The sequence below is a fragment of the Hydra vulgaris genome, chromosome 10 (genome assembly GCF_038396675.1).
Source record: "Hydra vulgaris chromosome 10, alternate assembly HydraT2T_AEP".
Taxonomy (NCBI): Eukaryota; Metazoa; Cnidaria; class Hydrozoa; order Anthoathecata; family Hydridae; genus Hydra; species Hydra vulgaris.
In genome coordinates this window covers 31,272,219-31,292,256 of record NC_088929.1, presented here as the reverse complement: position 1 = coordinate 31,292,256, position 20,038 = coordinate 31,272,219, and the positions used below count along the sequence as shown (strand labels likewise).

At 25.6% G+C, this 20,038-nt stretch overlaps 1 protein-coding gene and 1 non-coding gene across 2 annotated transcripts in view; both read left to right on the top strand.

Moving 5' to 3' along the window:
- The window catches only part of LOC100213958 (septin-1), a 45,536-nt gene that overhangs the window by 8,612 nt on the left and 16,886 nt on the right, over positions 1–20,038 (top strand). The window contains exons 2-5 of the mRNA XM_065807775.1: positions 3,776–3,862; positions 5,042–5,165; positions 5,303–5,437; positions 18,733–18,850. Coding sequence (XP_065663847.1) covers positions 3,776–3,862; positions 5,042–5,165; positions 5,303–5,437; positions 18,733–18,850 — 464 coding nt within the window. The remainder of the gene's footprint in view (positions 1–3,775; positions 3,863–5,041; positions 5,166–5,302; positions 5,438–18,732; positions 18,851–20,038) is intronic.
- Positions 15,338–15,467, top strand: LOC124817027 (small Cajal body-specific RNA 8). Its single transcript, XR_010641500.1, has one exon. It is a non-coding gene; the product is annotated as a small Cajal body-specific RNA 8 (non-coding RNA).

Here is a 20,038-nt window from a genome sequence, read left to right as displayed (position 1 = left end):
GGATAAATAAATAAATATATATATATATATATATATATATATATATATATATATATATATATATATATATATTCGAGCTTTAATCGAGTCTATATGAACGAGCCTATGATGTTCAAGCTCGGCTCGTTTAATAAACGAGCCTAATTTTTTGTTCAAGCCCGGCCTAATTTTTTGTTCAAATTACATTTTCTCAAATATAAGTCTTGCTCTCATTGCATTGGATAAATATATATATATATATATATATATATATATATATATATATATATATATATTATATATATATATATATATATATATATATATTTGAGCTTTAATCGAGTCTATATGAACGAGCCTATGATGTTCAAGCTCGGCTCGTTTAATAAACGAGCCTAATTTTTTGTTCAAGCCCGGCTCGTTTACCATTCGAGCCGAACATGAACGAGCTCTTGTCGAGCCGTTCACGAACACGAGCCAGGATTTACAACCCTAACTACATTACCTGCTATATAGGTACTACATAGCTACCACATAGCCTGTGGCCCACAACATAGCTACTGCATAGGCATGCAGCCCTTTATATAAGATATAATATTCAATATATTAATAAATTTAAATAAAATGTAACAAGCTTTAGTGATAAACTTTGATATAAAATTTGTAAAAATATTTTGATAAACTTGATATAAAATTTGTAAAATAAAAAAAAGCAATTTAAACAATTAAAATAATAGTTTCCAATTAAATATATTACCTGATTTTTCCGATATCAAATCAAAAATTTAAAACAATTTAATTTGACGTCAGTTAACTAATACTATAACTAAGCGCATTAAATTAGACTTTTCATATATAGCCAATTACATGTTAGCAGATTCTATTTTAGCCAATTAAATTTGTTATAACCGTTGTAACTAAGCACATTAAACTGTTACTGAAGGCATTACACATTAAATTAGAGTATTGATATTAAGATGCGCCCTCACTAACATTTTCAATAAATACAGCATAACCAACGATTGCAATAAAATTGCATTAAAAAAGTTGTTTAAATTTATTTACCTGTACTAACTTTCAAACAATATTGATAACCAATATATTTTAAAAATTAGTATATATAGCCAACTGAATCTGAACTAATTCCAAGCTAACCGATAATAGGTTTAGTTTAAAAATTAGTACATGTGGCCAACTGAAACCAAACTTAGATTTGATTTTAATATATATATTGATCCCCTAGAACCATAGGGAAACAAGTCTGAAATTTCCAAAAATGAATTTATGTTGGCAATACATTAAAAACACTCATAACTTTCAATTCCACACAGATATAAATGTTATAGGCGAAGGAGAGTTGGTTCTGTGTGGAACTGAAAGTTATGAGTGTTTTTAATGTATTGCCAACATAAATTCATTTTTGGAAATTTCGGACTTGTTTTTCTATGGTTCTAGGGGATTGATATGTATATATATATATATATATATATATATATATATATATATATATATATATATATATATATATATATATATATATATGTATATATATATATATATATAATATATAATATATGTAATATATATAATATATGTAATATATATAGTATATGTAATATATATAGTATATGTAATATATATAGTATATGTAATATATATAGTATATGTAATATATATAATATATATAATGTATATAATATCAGGCCTTATTACGAGATTTCGCTGTGTAGCGAAAACGCGTAACGCATTTTAAAGTAACTCTACTCAGCAAATATATTTTGCATCGTTAGAAGTTATATTGCGTCACTAGCGTCTTTTCAAGTACCGCATTGTAATTAAAATTATTTTGTTAACGCTTTAAAAACATACAAACATTTTTTTTTTTTTCACTATAACAAAAGTTAATAACAAATAAAATCTAAGTTCTTATTTAAAAAATCATTTTTATTATTTTTTTCAAATATGGACTAAGTTTTATTTTGAAAAAAATATTTTTTTCATGAAACATAAAATAATGTTTGTTTATTTTCTTATGATTTTACAGTTGGTTTTTCGTTCTTTTATAAACTGTTAATAAATTTTTTCTTATTTAATTTGTGAACTCTTTTTAATAATGTTTTTAAACAATAAAGAGTTTTTTTTTGCTATTTATCAGTTACCGATAACATATTCGTGATCATAATTTATTTCCATAAATTAAACGAACCTCATTAAAACTTTACGTTATTGAAGTAACAATAAACAAAATATCTTATTAATAAAATATTTACATCAAAATATATCGTGCATTTTTTAAACTATTATGACTAAAAATAATTTTATATTTAAAAGGAATTTATATATTTAATTCCTTAAGATAAAACTTGTAACACTTTATTTTTTTAACTAATTTTTAACAACAACAAAAAAAATTATAAAACAAACTGTTTCTTTAACAAAAAATCTATTAGTTTACAATTGCAGTTAAATGCTTTTACTTACAACTTTATTTCTTCTGAATAAACGTCAAGTTAACGACAATCAAAAGATAATTTAAATATTCAAAAAGATATAAGTTTTTGTGTAGCGCAAAACTGCTGAACGCGTAGGCAAATCGCCTTTTCGCAGGCAAAATGCGACCTGCGTAATGCTTCTTAACAAGGCCTGTTATATATATATTATATATATATATATATATATATATATATATATATATATATATATATATATATATATATATATAATACATCCGATGGTGTATAAATATGTTTAAATATTATTGTTGAAAAAAAATAAATATCAAAAACTTTTAAAAATGTATCTTTTTTAACTTTTAGATAAAAACCATATTTTTTATGCAATAAAATTAAAACAATTTTTCTAAGAAATAAATTTTATTTTTGTAGAAATATTATGACATACTATTAAGATATGTGGATGCATGAAATCATCAGAACTGTAAAAGGATGTATTTTATTATATTTTAACAATTTTTTATCATACTTATTCAATTACAAAGTTTATCTCTTGTATTTCATGTATAAAAGTGTTATCCAATATAAACGTTTTTAAAATCGCATTAAAATACAACTCTAAGCAAAAGAGCAACAAATTATTTGAAATAACTTTTGTAATTAATTTTTATGTTGTAATTGAATTATTAATTTTATGTTTGAGTTATTTGTATAGTTTTGTTAATTTTTAACAAACAAATTTTTACTAGTTTAAACAGGTTTTATTAAAAATAAATATTAGTTTATATCTATAATTTTCATTTTTTGTATTTATATAGTTATAAGCATTTATATAATTATAAGTAGCCGTGGGACAGTGGTTAGAGTTTTTGACTCAAAACCAAGCGCTTTAAGGTTCAATACCGGCTCAGGCTATAAAAACATCATTTGTAAGGAAGGAGGCGTGAGCTCCCTAATTAAATTCTTTGCAGGTGCTCTATAATAAGACCTTCTAAGACTCTTCTTAGAGCACCCTAATAACAACAACACAATAACAAAAAGAAAGCTTTGTAAAATTTTAAAGTATTTTTTATTATTATCAATAATTTCTTGGTATGAATTAAATAAATGAGGTCTTATTTATTTTGCAATGAGGTTTGGCTATTGTTAGCATCATGAAAAATGATATAATATACAACTTTTTTTTTTTGATACAACTTTTTCTGTAAAGTTGTTAATTTTTTACATTTTTTTTATAAATACATTAAATATTTATTAAACTACATTAAATATTTATTCTTTAGGAGATTTTTTTATAAATACATTAAATATTTATTGAACTACATTAAATATTTATTCTTTAGGAGAATCTGGTTTAGGCAAGTCAACCTTAGTTAACAGCTTGTTTTTGACAGATTTATATGCAGATAAAATAAGGAAAACAGCTAATGGTATGTTTTGCATGTTTTTCCCAATTTAATTTTCTTTATTATTTTTTAATAAAATGTAGTAGAATAATCTTTGAATCTTTGAGTCCTAGTCTTTATGACTTAGATGAACCAGATGTTCATTGTTTACATATCAATGTTGTACATTACAATACTGCTTTAACAGATTTTGTATAATAGCTTTTACAATTCCATCAAGATATCGATAATTTTTATGTTATATATTAACATTAATATATTTTGTTGTTATTTGCTTTAATGAGTATTTTCCTTTAGAACTTGATAAAAAGCTTTGAGAAGCAATTTTGATTAATTTTATAAAAAATTTTTTTTTTTTTGTAAATTCTTAAAAAACCAAAATTCTTGTAATAAAAGTTACAAATTAGTATTTCTCTAGGATTTTATTTTATTGATTTTGAAATAAAAAAAAAAGATAGTAGGGTGGCCTTTAAAACAAGATTTTTGAAAAAAATCTGATCCCTCTTTCTAAATTTGTTCTATATAATACATAACACTAGATTTAAAAATATTTTGAAAAAAGTATTTTAAGGGGTTGCTCAAGACCCTTAAATGAATCATGTTCAGTTTGTTCTACACCAATCATTTCTACTTTTATTCTTTATATGGTCTCTTTATTTCAAGCTTGCAAACGACCGTTTGCAAGTTTTATTATATTAGGCATATTATTACTTTGCGAAAGTAATAATACGCTTAATATAATAAAATGATATAAGTTACTCTAATATAAGCACTTTGCGAAAAAAACTAAGTTTCAAAAACAAAGAAAGCAAAATAGGAAATGAAAATAAATTTAAATAGAAAAAAAGAAAAAAAAGATTAATAAATTAAATAATTTGTGTACTTTTTATTTTTGTTTCTTTAGGGTGGTTGTTGTTTTCAGCAACAAAGTTTGTTAATGCAAAATACAAAAAATATATAGTTTTAAGTCGATTGTTACATCAAAATTATACAAATATATTTTACTGTTTGTAAAATATATTTGTATAATTTTGATGTAACAAGTATATACTGTCCTTATATGAATACATCTATGTAATAGATCTTTATTTATCTATTTACTTATTTATTTATATTTATGACTGATGATATACTAAGTTTGGACTAATTATATATGGATTATTATATCTGTCTATTAAAGTTTATAACTTTTGAAAAATTTAGAACGTGTAAAAAGTACTCTTGAAATTAAAACATCCTCTGTAGAAATAGAAGAGCGTGGTGTGAAGCTTAAATTAACAGTAGTTGACACTCCAGGTTTTGCTGACAGTATTGATTGCACAGAAAGGTAAACAATTTTACTGCTATGCAAAAATCATAAATTAACAACTTTATGGATTTTATAATGGCGCCTTGGTATGTTTTATAACTAATATTTCCCAGCTAAGCAAGTAAACTCATAATTAATTTTTTTTTTTTTTTAAGTTTTATACCAATAAAAGATTATATCGAGCAGCAGTTTGAGAATTATTTGAATGATGAATCTGGTTTGAATCGAAGAAATATTACTGATAATCGTGTTCACTGTTGCTTTTATTTTATCAATCCATCAGGACATGGGTAATTGTTTCCACATGATTTTCTTGTATATATTTATGTATACCATATTAAAATTTATATCAAAATACACAACTAGGGAGTGTTCTTGGGAACAACCAAGATTTGAACTCTAACTAAATAATTTGTGAATTAATTTGATAAAAACTCATTCTCCTGAGATTTAAAACACAAGTTACAAATCTAAAAATATTGAAAAATCAAAAACCTTTATATTAGTTTTATAATTTTTTTACTCAAGTTTTATTTTGCAATAATGGTTATAAAAAGTTTTGAATTCTTTTTTAGCCAAATCTATTATTTTTCCAAAGTTATGATTTTAATCAAAAAAGTAAAATGTTCACCAATACTAGGATATGAAGGTGCACAGTCTTAGAGATACACCTTAAGAACTTATCTAAAATGATTTATAATAATTTAAAAATAAATGCAGTTGACTCTCAGTATCTTGAACTGTCAGGGGACTGTAAAAAAAGTTTGAGATATTGAGAGTTCGAGAAATCGAGAGGATTTTGGCTCGATTGAGTGCTCAAGGGACCAGAAATTAAGTTTGAGATATTGATTAGTTGAGATGTTGAGAGTCAACTGTAATTTAAAGTAAATTAAAAAAATAAATAATTTGAAATATTTCTTATCTTTCGATTTTGTAATTGAGGCACAAATCTAAAACACAACTTGTGTCTCAAATTTTTTTCTTGAACTGTCCAGTGAAAAAAGTTTGAGATATTGAGAGTTCGAGAAATCAAGGGGATTTTGGTCAACTCTACTAAAGCATTCTTTTTAAGATATCTAAGTAATCCAGTTTCTTTATAAAAAAAAATGCAAAAGAAATTAATGAGAGTAACATCAACTCACACAGTCATAAAAACCAATGAAGATTTAAAAAAAATTGAAAATAATTTTTTTTTTTTATAAAATATTATTTTCTGATTTTCTTAAGAGCCTGGTTATGAGAGTAATGGTAAAAAAATTGTGAGAGTGAGAGCCTGGTAATGGCGAAAAGTTTCAACTTTATACACACAAGAGGCCTTTCATATAGCTGATGTATAGCATAGATGATTCCATAAGGTTGATCAGTAAAGCTTGTATTACTAAAAAAGATTCTGAGTTTAATTAAAAAATTAAAATATTGTTTAATTTTTTTTTAGATAGATTTAGTGTAAACATTTTTACAAGTTTGTAGTAAATGAAAACATAATGATTTATTTTAACATTTGATGATTTAATGATGATTTGCTAGATTAATTGTATTTAAATAAAGCAAGTTTTTTTTTTTTTTTTTTTTTTTTTTTTTTTTTTTTTTTGAATGAATGATTTTTGTCTAAACTAAATTAAATCAAATTTTAAAAAAAGAAGGTATTTTGGACTACAGACATGAAAGAAGGGGACAATCACTGTCATTTTTAATGTAAGTTTTTGCTTACTTAATGACCATATTAATAAAAATTATGAAATGCATTCAAAATAACATAAAGTATTGGACAAAACGAGTGCAACCAAATAATGCTAATTTAATTTCTTTATATAAAAGTGCTGCATTTTTTCAATTTAGAGAAATAACTGTGTAACTGTTTAGAGACAAAGTTCTTCAAGTTTTATTCATCACAAAGTTCATTATTTGTACACGAAAATTAATAAATTAATCAAAAGTATTAAAAAAAGTTGATTTCCTTCTGGACAAAACATGTGCAACTCGACAAAATGTTGACCAAGCTGTATTTCGCTATCAATATTTCGTGGCGAATCCTTTGTTCTCGATCACAGCCTTGCATCTTCGAGGCATAGATTCAATCAGGTGATCAATGAAACTTTGTGGAATCGCTGCCCAGGCCTTTTGGATTTGTTCAAACAGTTGATCCTTATTACAAACACCTTCACGATTAATTCTGCGGTTGACGATCTCCTACAGGTTCTCGATAGGGTTGAGATCCGGAGGTTGAGGCGGCCAATCCATCACCAATAGGCGGTTGTCTTCAAACCACTGCTTGACTACTTTTGCAGTGTGTTTCGGATTGTTGTCTTGCTGAAAAACCCATTTTATTGGCATATTCCATTCAGCATGAGGTAATATAACATCTTTCAGGATATTTTTATACATGAAACGGTCCATTATTCCATCATTTTGATGTATTGGACCTAGACCGTTAGCAGAAAAACACCCCCAGACCATTACATTGCCTCCACCATGCTTCATGGTCTTATGGCAGTAAGGTAAATCGAGGTGTTTTCCGGCCGGTCGACGTACACGGCAAATGCTATTGCTTCCAATGATGTTGAACTTCGGTTCATCACTGAACAGGACAGTTCGCCATTTCTGCACATTCCAGTCAATATGAGATCTAGCAAACAGGAGTGTTTTCTTCTGGTTTTTTAGTGAAATCAGCGGTTTTTTTTGCAGGGCGTCGAGAAAACAATCCGGCTTCAACGGCACGTCGTCTGATTGTTCGGTCCAATACAGGCAGCTCTAATTGCTTTTGTATCTCAAATGATGATATCCAGGGATCCTTCTTGACAGATCTGACGATCATAGAATCCTCTCTAGAAGTGGTGGAACGCGGTCTTCCACCTTTGTTATCTGCTGCCAACTTCCCCGTAGAACGATATTTGGAACATAGTCTTGATACGGTCCATTTTTTCATGCGATTTTATCACAAATACTTTTTTGTGACATTCCACTTACGTAATCGCCAATAATTTTCTTTCTTAGTTCCAATCCAAGACTGTCGGGAGCCATTTTTGCACTTGAAGTCATAAAAATAATAGAAATAAATAATCACGCTTCTCAAGGCTTACCGTGTTACATTTACCTTGTGATGATACAATAATGCTCTGTGGAACACAACGTCTTGGTTGGATGTGGACTGTATTGATATAATGAAACACTTGTTGTATTTCACTTCTTGTATTATTGTTCTTCGATAAAACACTTCGATTAAACTCACTTCGATAAACTGTCTTGATAATACTGACTGATTGACTTCCATATGCTAACTGAATTACATGTCGATTTACATGTCTCTTATATAGTAAAATGAACCTGTGTGAACCTGTTCTGGAAGATTTTAGATGCTTCATTTCGATGCTTCTGGATGCGTCTGGATGCTTCTGAATGTTTCTGGATATTTCTGGATGCTACTGGATGCTTCCAGATGCTTCTTCTGAAAACATCTGGAAGCTTCTGCATGCTTCTGGAAACTTCTGGATACTTCCTTTTATTATTAAAAAACTTCTGTGACGTTGACACGGACCAGACTTAAGAAAATGGAACAAACCAAAAAAGTTGCACTTGTTTTGTCCGCTGCAAAATGGCACTTGTCAACGAAATTCTGCCTGTGTGCTGTCACCTGTCAGCTGATTGCTCATGTCATGGCATTCTATTACTCCAGACTCCTGAACTGTTTGCTGTGGTAGTATAGTTTGTTTCGTTTTTAAGACATGTAAAATTAGGAACACTTTTTAGCATTGTTCAATGTTAGTTGCAAATGTTTTGTCCAATACTGTATATAATATATAAAAAACAATATACAGGCCTTGTTTTAAATAAAAAATGCTTAATGCATCAGCTTAACACATATGACATCATAACATATATGACATCATAAAATTCTCTTTATTTTTTTTATTTTTCAAAGACAATAACTTTTATAAATTACTGCAATAATATTAATTACTGCAAAATGAATTAAATGTTATTTAACAGCTTTTTTATTATTACTATAAAGGAATGTTTATTTTTTTATACTTTGTTTTAATATTAAGTAATTACATTTAGTATTGCATTTTTAAAAATGTTTGACATTTACAATTTTTTTTTTCTCGACATTTGCATAAATGAATTTCTAAATTAATCATTTTTAAATGATTATTTCTTAAATTTCTAATTGCGACTTTGCAACTGCAAATGATTTTTTATTAAAAAAAAAATAGTAAGTAACAAATAAAAAAATTACGTTAATTTATTTACTTTATTTATTAAACGTTTATTAGTTTATTATTTTATTATCAAAATTATATCGTTGTATATATCGTTTATTGAAAAATAATCGCTGCGATTTAACATGTGTTATAAAAAAAAGTTTAACTTACGTTTTGTGAAAATTTTGATGCAACTGTTTATTTAAAATTTAATTTTGAGTAAAAAAATGTTTAGGAAGGAAAACCGAAAAAACAATTGCGATAAAAATGAGTTATTTTTTTTTTAAACAAATAAAATTTTAATATTGAATAATATTTAGTAATATTTTTACATAAGTTTGACAGTTAAGTTAAACCCAAGCATTAACTTTAATTTTAATAAACTTAAATATATTTTTTAAGTCAAAATTAAATTATATATTTTTAAAATCTAAATTAAATTATATATTTTTTTTATCAGAATAAAATTATATATTTTTATTAAATTAGTTTTAAATTAAATCATATTTTTTATCAGAATTAAATTATGTTTTTATGATCTTTGCTTCATGCTTAAAAAATCAATCATTACAATAAAATAAAAACGAAATATTATATTTGAGTTTTTTTCATTAGTAAATATCGTTTATATCAAACATAATTGTCATTCAAACTTTTGTAACAAATATTTTTACATAAATGTAATTCAAAAGTTGTGACTTTTTTAAAAATTTATTACTGGGCCAAATCATTATATTTCAACCAATTTAAAGAAAACTTTGTGGGGCACAGTTTCTGATTTTCCTGATTTTTACATATTGTTATGTGTATCATGTAGATAGGTAAAATTTGAAATTTCAGACTTCCAAGTTCAACGGTTCAGAAATTATAGCCTTACAAACATGACACAGTGCCCCTCCCCCCTCGATTTACAAATGGTCAAAACAGACTACTTTAGAGCTGTATAACTTTTTTCTCACTTTCAACAAGTGTCTCATTTTTTCTAGAACTATTTTTTGGATAGTTCTCTCTTTAAAAAAGTGGTTTTTATTAACTTGTGTTAAATTAGAAAAAAATTATGACCTCCTCAACTTTGAAAAAAATCATAAAATTGCTAAAATATGCCAAAATGAAACTAACTGTAGCATTATTCTATTCATCCACAAGTCTTTACAGATAAGTTTTCTGATTAGCTACTACTGTCTGCAATAAACGGGCAAAATATAGGCAGCTTGTTGCAGTTTAGAACTTAAATATATCTAAAAGCAAAATGTCCACTCGCTTAAAAAGTCCATTTTTCAGCCATTTTGAGATGCTTGTAAATTTTTCTAACACTTTGTTTTGATCTAAGATTAACAGCATATAAGACCATTAGACCTAACTATCCGAAAATGCAAACATTATAAACTTGTCAAATCCACACCAAAAGTACCAGCATTTTTAAATTACCCTATTTTTCAATTATCAACGGTTGTTACTAAAAACTAGTGCCCCTCTAATCTGCCAACTGGCTTATGTAAAGGGTGCAACTAATTATAAGTCATTTTTTAATAAAAGGGAAGATATGGTTGGTTGTCCTCTCCTTGATCTGGTCTTTATAGTAGATAGGGGCACAAATAAAGGGGGCAGTAACTTTTTAGAGACCTTCATTATGGTTTAAATAAACGTCTCTAAATTAATTTAGATATTTAGGTACTTAATATCTAAATATCTAAATTAATTTCAAAATGAAACTATTATTTCTTTAAATTCTATTTTATTATAGATAATCAGTGGTGTTTATGTGGTCTAGACCCCTTCCCCCCCCCCCCTCCTCTCACTAAGGTGAGGGGGGAGGGGTTTTGGGGTGGCATCAATCAAATTCAACTAACTTTTAGTAATTTAATTATCTTTTGTTAATTTCCTTTTAAGACCATTACATTGTATATTTGCTGGAAAATCTCGCACACATTTTTGATAGTTACTATCAAAATTTGAATCTTATGGTAAATGCATGAAAAAATGCAATAAAGATCTAATGGCCTTATCTGTAAAGACTTGTGGATGAATAGAATAATGCTACAGTTAGTTTCATTTTGGCATATTTTAGCAATTTTATGATTTTTTCCAAAGTTGAGGAGGTCATAATTTTTTTCTAATTTAACACAAGTTAATAAAAACCACTTTTTTAAAGAGAGAACTATCCAGAAAATAGTTCTAGAAAAAATGAGACACTTGTTGAAAGTGAGAAAAAAGTTATACAGCTCTAAAGTAGTCTGTTTTGACCATTTGTAAATCGAGGGGGGAGGGGCACTGTGTCATGTTTGTAAGGCTATAATTTCTGAACCGTTGAACTTGGAAGTCTGAAATTTCAAATTTTACCTATCTACATGATGCACATAACAATATGTAAAAATCAGGAAAATCAGAAACTGTGCTCCACAAAGTTTTCTTTAAATTGGTTGAAATTTAATGATTTGACCCTACTTCTTTTATCTTACCGCTTATAGAATAATTTAAAAGTTAAAACTGAAAAAAAGTTGCTTAACCAAAATCGCTTACTGCTTAAACGAAAAATCGCTTAAGAGGTACATAAATCGCTCTATTCATAACCCTTAAAATCAATGCCTGATATGTATAAACAACATTTATAGCATAAAATTATTTTTTTTATTGTTTGTAGCTTTTTTACTTAATATCTTTTTATTAATTTGGAGAAAGTCACTGGTAATTATTCAACATATATAATATTCTTATATTTTTTTACAGTAGGTAATTTTTGTTGTTTTTTACTATTTTTTAAAATTTTTACTATTGATAAAGCAGTTTTTACTTAATAACTTTTTTCTAAAAATTTTTATTAAAATGGATTATAAAATAACCTTAGATTAAAATTTTGTATGTTTTAGAAATTAAATTTGGAAAGTTAAATCCATGATCAATCAGATTTCATTTTGATTAATTTTCAGCTTTCCGATATATATTATTGCTTTCTGATGACCGCATTGCTTAAGAGTGCACAATGAGGATGTATACAAAGCTTACATATGTTTTTGTTCATTTTTTCTTTAATTTTTGAAAATGGAAAAAAATTATAAAAGCAAATATATAAAAAAAAAAACTAAAAAAAAAAAAGCAAAAAAAAAATAAAATTATAATTATTTGTATACTTTGAATAAAAATTAGAAAAAGTTAAAGGAAGCTTTAAAATAAATAAAGGGAAATATTAAATTCTAAGAAAGTTTTTTCCTGCTACTCATATAACAAGAAGTGTATAACACTTGGTTATAACACATTAAGTTTGAATTGATACATAAGTAGTTTAAATAAGTGCTAGCAGTAAGTCATCTGCAAAAATAGTCAATGGTTTTTAATCAGTTTAAACTGATCAATATTACAGCATCATCTAAGAAGATATTTGTTATAAACTAATTTAAAAAAGCACCAATTGTTTTCTTTATTATCATCTCAAAGAGTTAAATAAATGTTAAAATTTTTCTCAAAAAGGATAAAACAAAGAACACAAACAAGTTTGTTCTCTGGATAAATAAGTTAAACCGTGTACTTCCAGGAACTAATAGGTACTTACTTACAAACTGAGCTTTGAAAACATATCAAAGTATTTGGTTAAAAATTAAAAAAATTGAATAAAATTTTTTATACTAAATATTATAAAATGGCAGTCACACAATAAAAACTGTTTACTGAAGCAATAGAAAAAAATTTGTTTTATAAAATGTAAATAATGTAAATTTATTAGATTATTTGTCATCTTGATATACTTAAATCAAATTTTATCTAATAAAAATTTGATTTACATATATCAGCTAGCATGATTTAACTATTTTCAAATTGATTTATGCCGATAATTATAAATAATAAGTTGATATATTTTATGATTATTTAACTTTTAAATTAGTCAATAAAATAAGTAATTAATTTTAAAAAAAAACTTTAACTTTTGAATGGCGGTTAATATATATATATACATGTATATATATATATATATATATATATATATATATATATATATATATATATATATATATATATATATATATATATAGATAGATAGATAGATATATATATATATATAGATAGATATATATATATATATATATATATATATATACAAGGCCTATTCTAGGAAAAAAATTTGGGTGGCGGTACCCCTCCGTCCCAGTGAAATTTAGTGGAAAATCAGCATTTTTCTCAAAAAAAAGCAAAAACAATATTTGCCGTAAAAAATGTTAAAAAAAAAAGTCCTCAAACTTTAATTTGGGTGGCACCCAAATGCGGTCGACGCTGTTGAAAACGGTCTAGAATAGCCCCTGATATGTATTATGACAGTTAATATAATAAAAAGTTTGAATGGTAATTATGTTAGATATAAGTGCTATTTACTAATTAAAAAAGTTCAGATAAAATTAATTAAGAAAACTTAATTAAGCTAATTATTTTATCTTATAAGCAAAATTATTTATAGTTAGTGACAAATTTTTTTTTTGTATAAGGAGTTATTAAATAAAACATAAAAAAAAAGCCATAAAAGAAATATATATAATAAAAACTATTTATCATCTTGAGAGCAGAAGAATATATTTATACAACTTTTGATTGCAAAAAAAAAAATTACTTTGATTTCTAATTAATAATAAAAAAAGTTAATTAGAAAAAAAAAAAAGTTGAATTTTATTTTAAATTATCTTTATTTTATATTATGTTTTTTTATTTTTTTATTTTATTGTAATGATTGATTTTTTTTAAAAAATGCTAATACTTTAAGCTTGAAGCAAAGATCGTAATAAATATAATTTAGTTCTAATAAAAAATATATGATTTAATTTAAAACTAATTTAAAAAGTATATAATTTTATTCTGATGAAAAAATATAACTTCATTCTGATTAAAAAAATATATTTAAGTTTAATAAAATTAAAGTTGGCGCTTGGGTTTACCTTAACTATCAAAATTATTTTAAAATATTATAAAATATTGTTCAATATTTAAATTTTATTTATTCTTAAAAAAAAAAGTAGCTCATGTTTATCGCAATTATTTTTTTTGGTTTTCCTTCCTAAACATTTTTTTTTTTTTTTACTAAAAATTAAATTCCTTGTTAACCTGTTCAGAGGCTGCATCAAAAATTTGCACAAAATGTACATTAAACTTTTTTTTATAATGCAAGTTAAATCGCAGCAGGTATTTTTAAAAAACTAGTAGATACAGTGATTTTAATAAATGGTGTTTGGAAAAATAATCTTTGCTTTCACAACAAAATCGCTGATAAAATAATAAACTTTTAATAAATAAAGTAAATAAATTAACGTAGTATTTTTATTTGTTACTTGCTAATTTATTTTAAATAAAAATCATTTTTAGTTAATTTAGCTAATTTTTTTTAAAATAAAAAATAATTTTTAGTTAATTTAGCTAATTTTTTTAAAATAAAAAATCATTTTTAGTTGCAATTAGAAATTTAAGAAATAATCATTTAATAAAATTTAATATGTTTTAATTCATGATTTAATTCACAAATGTTGAGAAAAGAAAGAAATTTATTTATATCAAACAAAGTAATATCAAGTTTAGTTATTTAATATAAAAAAAAAAAAAATGAAAGAAAATAAACATAAAATTTCTACATTTTTCTACATTTATTTAATGTTTATTTAATTTGTTTCGTGGTAGTTAATAGTATTGCAATAGTTTTGAAAAGTTTGTCTTAAAAAAATAAAGAGAATTTTATGATGTCAAATTTACATTAGGCGTTAAGCATTTTTTATTTAAAACAAGACCTGTAGTATATATATATTTTTTGAATAAACATTACATGCTTGTACAACAAACAGTAGAATTGGTCAAACATAGATTGTGCATAGATTTTTTCAATAGTTTACATCACAATAAAATACAATTGGCTTTGGTAGTACTTTTCAAATCTTCGAACAAAGATTAAGTATTTTTGTGTTAACAAATCTAATTTGAGTTCACTTTAGGAATCCTTTTAAATAATTAAAAACATAATTTTGGAAGGTCAGATACAATGTCAGAATATAGATTAGCTGACATTCATTATTCTTTCCTATAGAAATTGTTGCTTTCTGATGACCACATTGTTAAAGAATACATAATGTGGACAGATACGAAGTGTACATTTAGTTTATAATTCAGAATATTATATTTAGTTTTTAATTCAATTGGGAAAGTTAAAAAAATATCAGATTTTAGTTTAGCTGATATTCATTACTAATTCCAAAAAAAAATTTTGCTTTTTGATGACCACATTGTTAAAGAATATGCAGTGCGGACAGATACGAAGCTTACATTTAGTTTATAATTCAGTTTTCCTACTCAGCATGCAAAAAATGCAATTGTTTATGGGCATGCAAAACATGTAAAAGCATGCATTTTTGTTAAATAATCATGCAAAAATAGAAACAATCAAGCGTTTAAACATTTATGTTAGATATATTATGCAAAATACTAATATACTATTGCTCAAAGTTTAATTTAATTTGTCAAAGCATTAAAAAATAAATAAGAAATTATTTGTTGATCATTTAAAGAATATAGTAAAGTAATTGTTTTTCCTTCTATAATAAAAAGCTTGAAGCCCATGCAGGATTCTCGCATGACTCTGGGGTTAGCAGGGCACTGATTTTATTTAAATTATTTTAAAATTTACATTTTTAAGGGTAACTAAAATATAACTAAATATTAATAAAAAACAAAATAAAAAATATTAACCATAATATAAATGGGTAAGACTACTTACCAACATCTTTGAAAAGCAGATAAGTAAGTTTCAGCTGTTTAACCACAGTTTAAGTTTAGCTTATTGCAATTTTATTTTTTTTAATTTCAATTTACCTCCCCAAAGCCATAAAGGCCACTACAGTCGAGGAGGCTACTTTTAATTGTGGTTACAATCCTCACTCAACTCTATAACTCTGAAATAGGACAAACAAGGCCTCTGAGCAGAGAAACAAAGTTGAAGTTGCAAATCTCCAAATTATTGTATAAGTATCTTTCAGTATACCTACCAGTGGTATTAGTCAACTTGTAAAGCATGATAAAAGTAAAAAACAAATTAGCCAAAATTCTTGTAGAATATCAAAAGCAGTTCCATGGATCAGTTGGATTTTTTTGATGTTCATGTTATAAATGACTAAGTTTCTCACGCTAAAATTGTGCATGCTTTACAAGTTGCAAACTGAAGTTATTGTTTTATGTCAGCATAAAAATGATAATGCAAGATTATCTCATTGTTTCCTGGTTCTGTTGTGGCAAAGCTTTCATCAAAGTATCAAATAAACAGTTTAGCATTGCTCCTTTTGTTAAAGGTGTGCTAAAATCTGATATTACAAAAGCAACATTTAAGTTTTATGAGATAATGACATAAAAGTCGTTATCTCATAAAACTAATGTCGCAAAAAAAAGGAATATTGTTGCGAATAGAAAAATGGAATAGTATCGCAAATAGTAAAATCGGAATAGTGTTGCAAATAGTAAAAACAGAATAGTGTCGCAAATAGTAAAAATGGAATTGTAGTTGGGGAGAATTATTTAAAAATAGGGTCAAACCCAGACAAAAATAGTGTAATACCGAAAAAAAACAGTTGATTGCGCAATAGTAATATCCCTGTTAAGGCAATTTTAGGGGCAAAAAAAGGGTCCATTTTGACACCTCTAAAATTTTTATTTTAGAGGTGTCAAAATGGACCAATTAATTGAAAAATTATTCACGTTTAAAAGTGTAAAAGTTCCATTCAACATTTTTGCTGCGATAAACATTTTGTCATGATGTCAAAATATTGTCAACATTTTTGTTTGATATATATATATATATATATATATATTTTTTTTTTTTTTTTTTTTTGTAATTCACCTCCCCAAGGCCGAGAAGGCCACTACAGATGAGGAGGCTACTTAATAGTGGTTATAACCCTCTCTCAACTCTATAACTCCGAAACACGAACCTTGACGAACAAGGCCGCTGTGCGGAGAAACAAGTTGAGCGCGGTACTACCAGGGACGTGGTGGAAATCGAACTCGGAACCTCTCTCTTATGAAGCGAGCGCTCTACCACTACACCACTACCGCATGGAAGTTTTGTTTTATATATATATATATATATATATATATATATATATATATATATATATATATATATATATATATTATTGAAAACATTTAATATGAATATGTATTTATTTTAATTTTATTTTTATTATACCTATTGTTTCCAAAAAAAGGTTTTGATTCCGTTTTTTTGTTTTCAACATTATTCCTTAAACTCATTTGTGACACTATTCCGTTTTTTTTGTTTTCAACACTATTCCTTAGATTCATTAGTAACACTATTCTGTTTTTTTGTTTTCGACACTATTTCTTAAATTCATTTGCAACATTATTCCTTTTTCTATTTTTGACAATCAAATTTGTGACAATAAAAATTTGCGACAATCAAAATTTTGCAACCACACCACAAATTCACACCAAAAAAGGCATTAAAAAGCTTTCATTTGATTTAGATGAGTTTTTTATTCATATTCACTTTTTTTAAACAGTGACATGAAGATTATACTAATTTTGTTTATGAAACTAATTTGGTTGTTAAGTTGCCAAAAACATGAACAAGAACTCACTTCCGAACAACAACTTGGTTGTCAAAATTATACTGAAACTTGGCTTTCTATCAAATATGTTGCTGTTAGGATTTTGGAACAATGAGTAAATCTTAAAGAGTATTTTCATATATTTCTTCTAAAAAATTTGTGTATTGATCTTATAAAACAGATCAATACAAAAAAATTAGCAAAGCTCTACACAATGGTTTTCAGATATTTAGCTTTTTGTGCTTTTTCAGCACAAAAAGCTAAATATCTTTTGAAGCATTTCTAATAACATTTCAAACAAAAAAGCATGTTTTATCCTGCAGTAATATTAATAACAATTTTTAATAATAATAAGAAGTATTTTTAAGCAGCAAACTTATATGAATACAATTTGTTTTTTAATAATGCTCCAAACATTTTGACACAAGTTAAAATGAGTTCTATTGACGTCTGTTTAAATATTTAAATGATACAAAAAATTATTTTATTGATGAAATTATAACTATATGCAATATAAAAAATTTAAAGGATTCAATAGCAAATTGTTATGAGAGAGCATGCAAAAAAATGCAACTTTGTTAAGAAAACTATTTAAGAGTTTGTAAATATTTGTATAAAAAGCAAACTTTTTAAGAGTTTGCGTATGCATGCAAATTTTGTGAAAAGTGACATGCAAAAACAAGTAAATTCATGGAAGTAGCATACAAAAACATGTAATTACCCTAAATGTAGGCTGGGAACTCTAATAAGTTTAATAATAACTTATAAACAATCATTTGACAATACTATTTGACATTGTTTTAGATTACGTCCTGTGGATATAAAGTTTATGCAGTTGCTTCATGAACGTGTGAACATAGTTCCTGTAATAGGTAAAGCAGACACTCTAACAAAAAATGAGTTATTGGCATTGAAATCAAAGGTAAGGTTATGCAATCTTTTTTTTTTGTTGTGCAATTTTTTGAATAGAAAAAAAATTTCAATTAGCTATACTTAATTTTTATTATTATAAATAATTTTTATTATTATAAATTATAAACTGTATTTTATTTGATGTTTGTTGAAATGTATAAAGCAAAACTTTTCCTTAATTCAGTAGTACAAATGAAGTAAGACTTTGCTCCATTTTAGTTAATTAAAAAAAAAAAGATAAAATAAAATTCAAAATAAAAAGTATACATTATAAAAAATGAACCACCATTAAATTACCACATTAAAAATGTGACAAAAGTTAGTTTTTTGTTCAAAACTCTTTTGATGATTTTTTTGTTGTTGATGTTTTTTAATAAATAATTTACAGATGACATGAAAAAACTTAGAAATATGATGTCAAGATTGTGTATATTAAAGAAACAGGATTATAAGAAACATCCAACTTAGGCAAATGCAAAAATAAGGGTGTTAAAACTATGAAAATATATATTAAATACATATATATATATATATATATATATATATATATATATATATATATATATAACTATAGAAAAACCAACCCTATTATAAAAGATCACATTAATAATGAAGGAAAAACTATTCTAAAGAATCGTGACGTTTTTAAAAAAATCAATATAAACAGTTCTTCAAATTGCTTCATTACATTAAAAGACCATAAACCTAATTTTTTAAATAATCCTACTATTTGTCTAATTAACCCAGCTAAGAATGAAGTTGGTAGAATAAGTAAGCATATTTTATCAGATATTATCACCAACCTAAGAAATATTTTGCAATTAAATCAGTGGAATAGTACACAAAATGTAATAAATTGGTTCAAAAACATCAATGACAAACATTTTTATAAATTCCTTATTTTCGACATCGTTGACTTTTACCCTTCTATAAAAGAAAAGCTACTTATCGACTCCATAAACTTTGCAGAACAATACGTTTCCATTGATGCTGATCATAAATCTTTAATTCTCCACGCGCGTAAGTCTTTATTATTTACCAATGATCAAGTTTGGATTAAGAAATCAAGTGGTTTGTTTGATGTTACCATGGGTGCATTTGATGGAGCGGAAGTGTGTGAGTTAGTTGGTATTTTTCTTCTCTTCCGAATTTTGCAATTTTATAAAAAATCTGATTTTGGATTATATAGAGACGATGG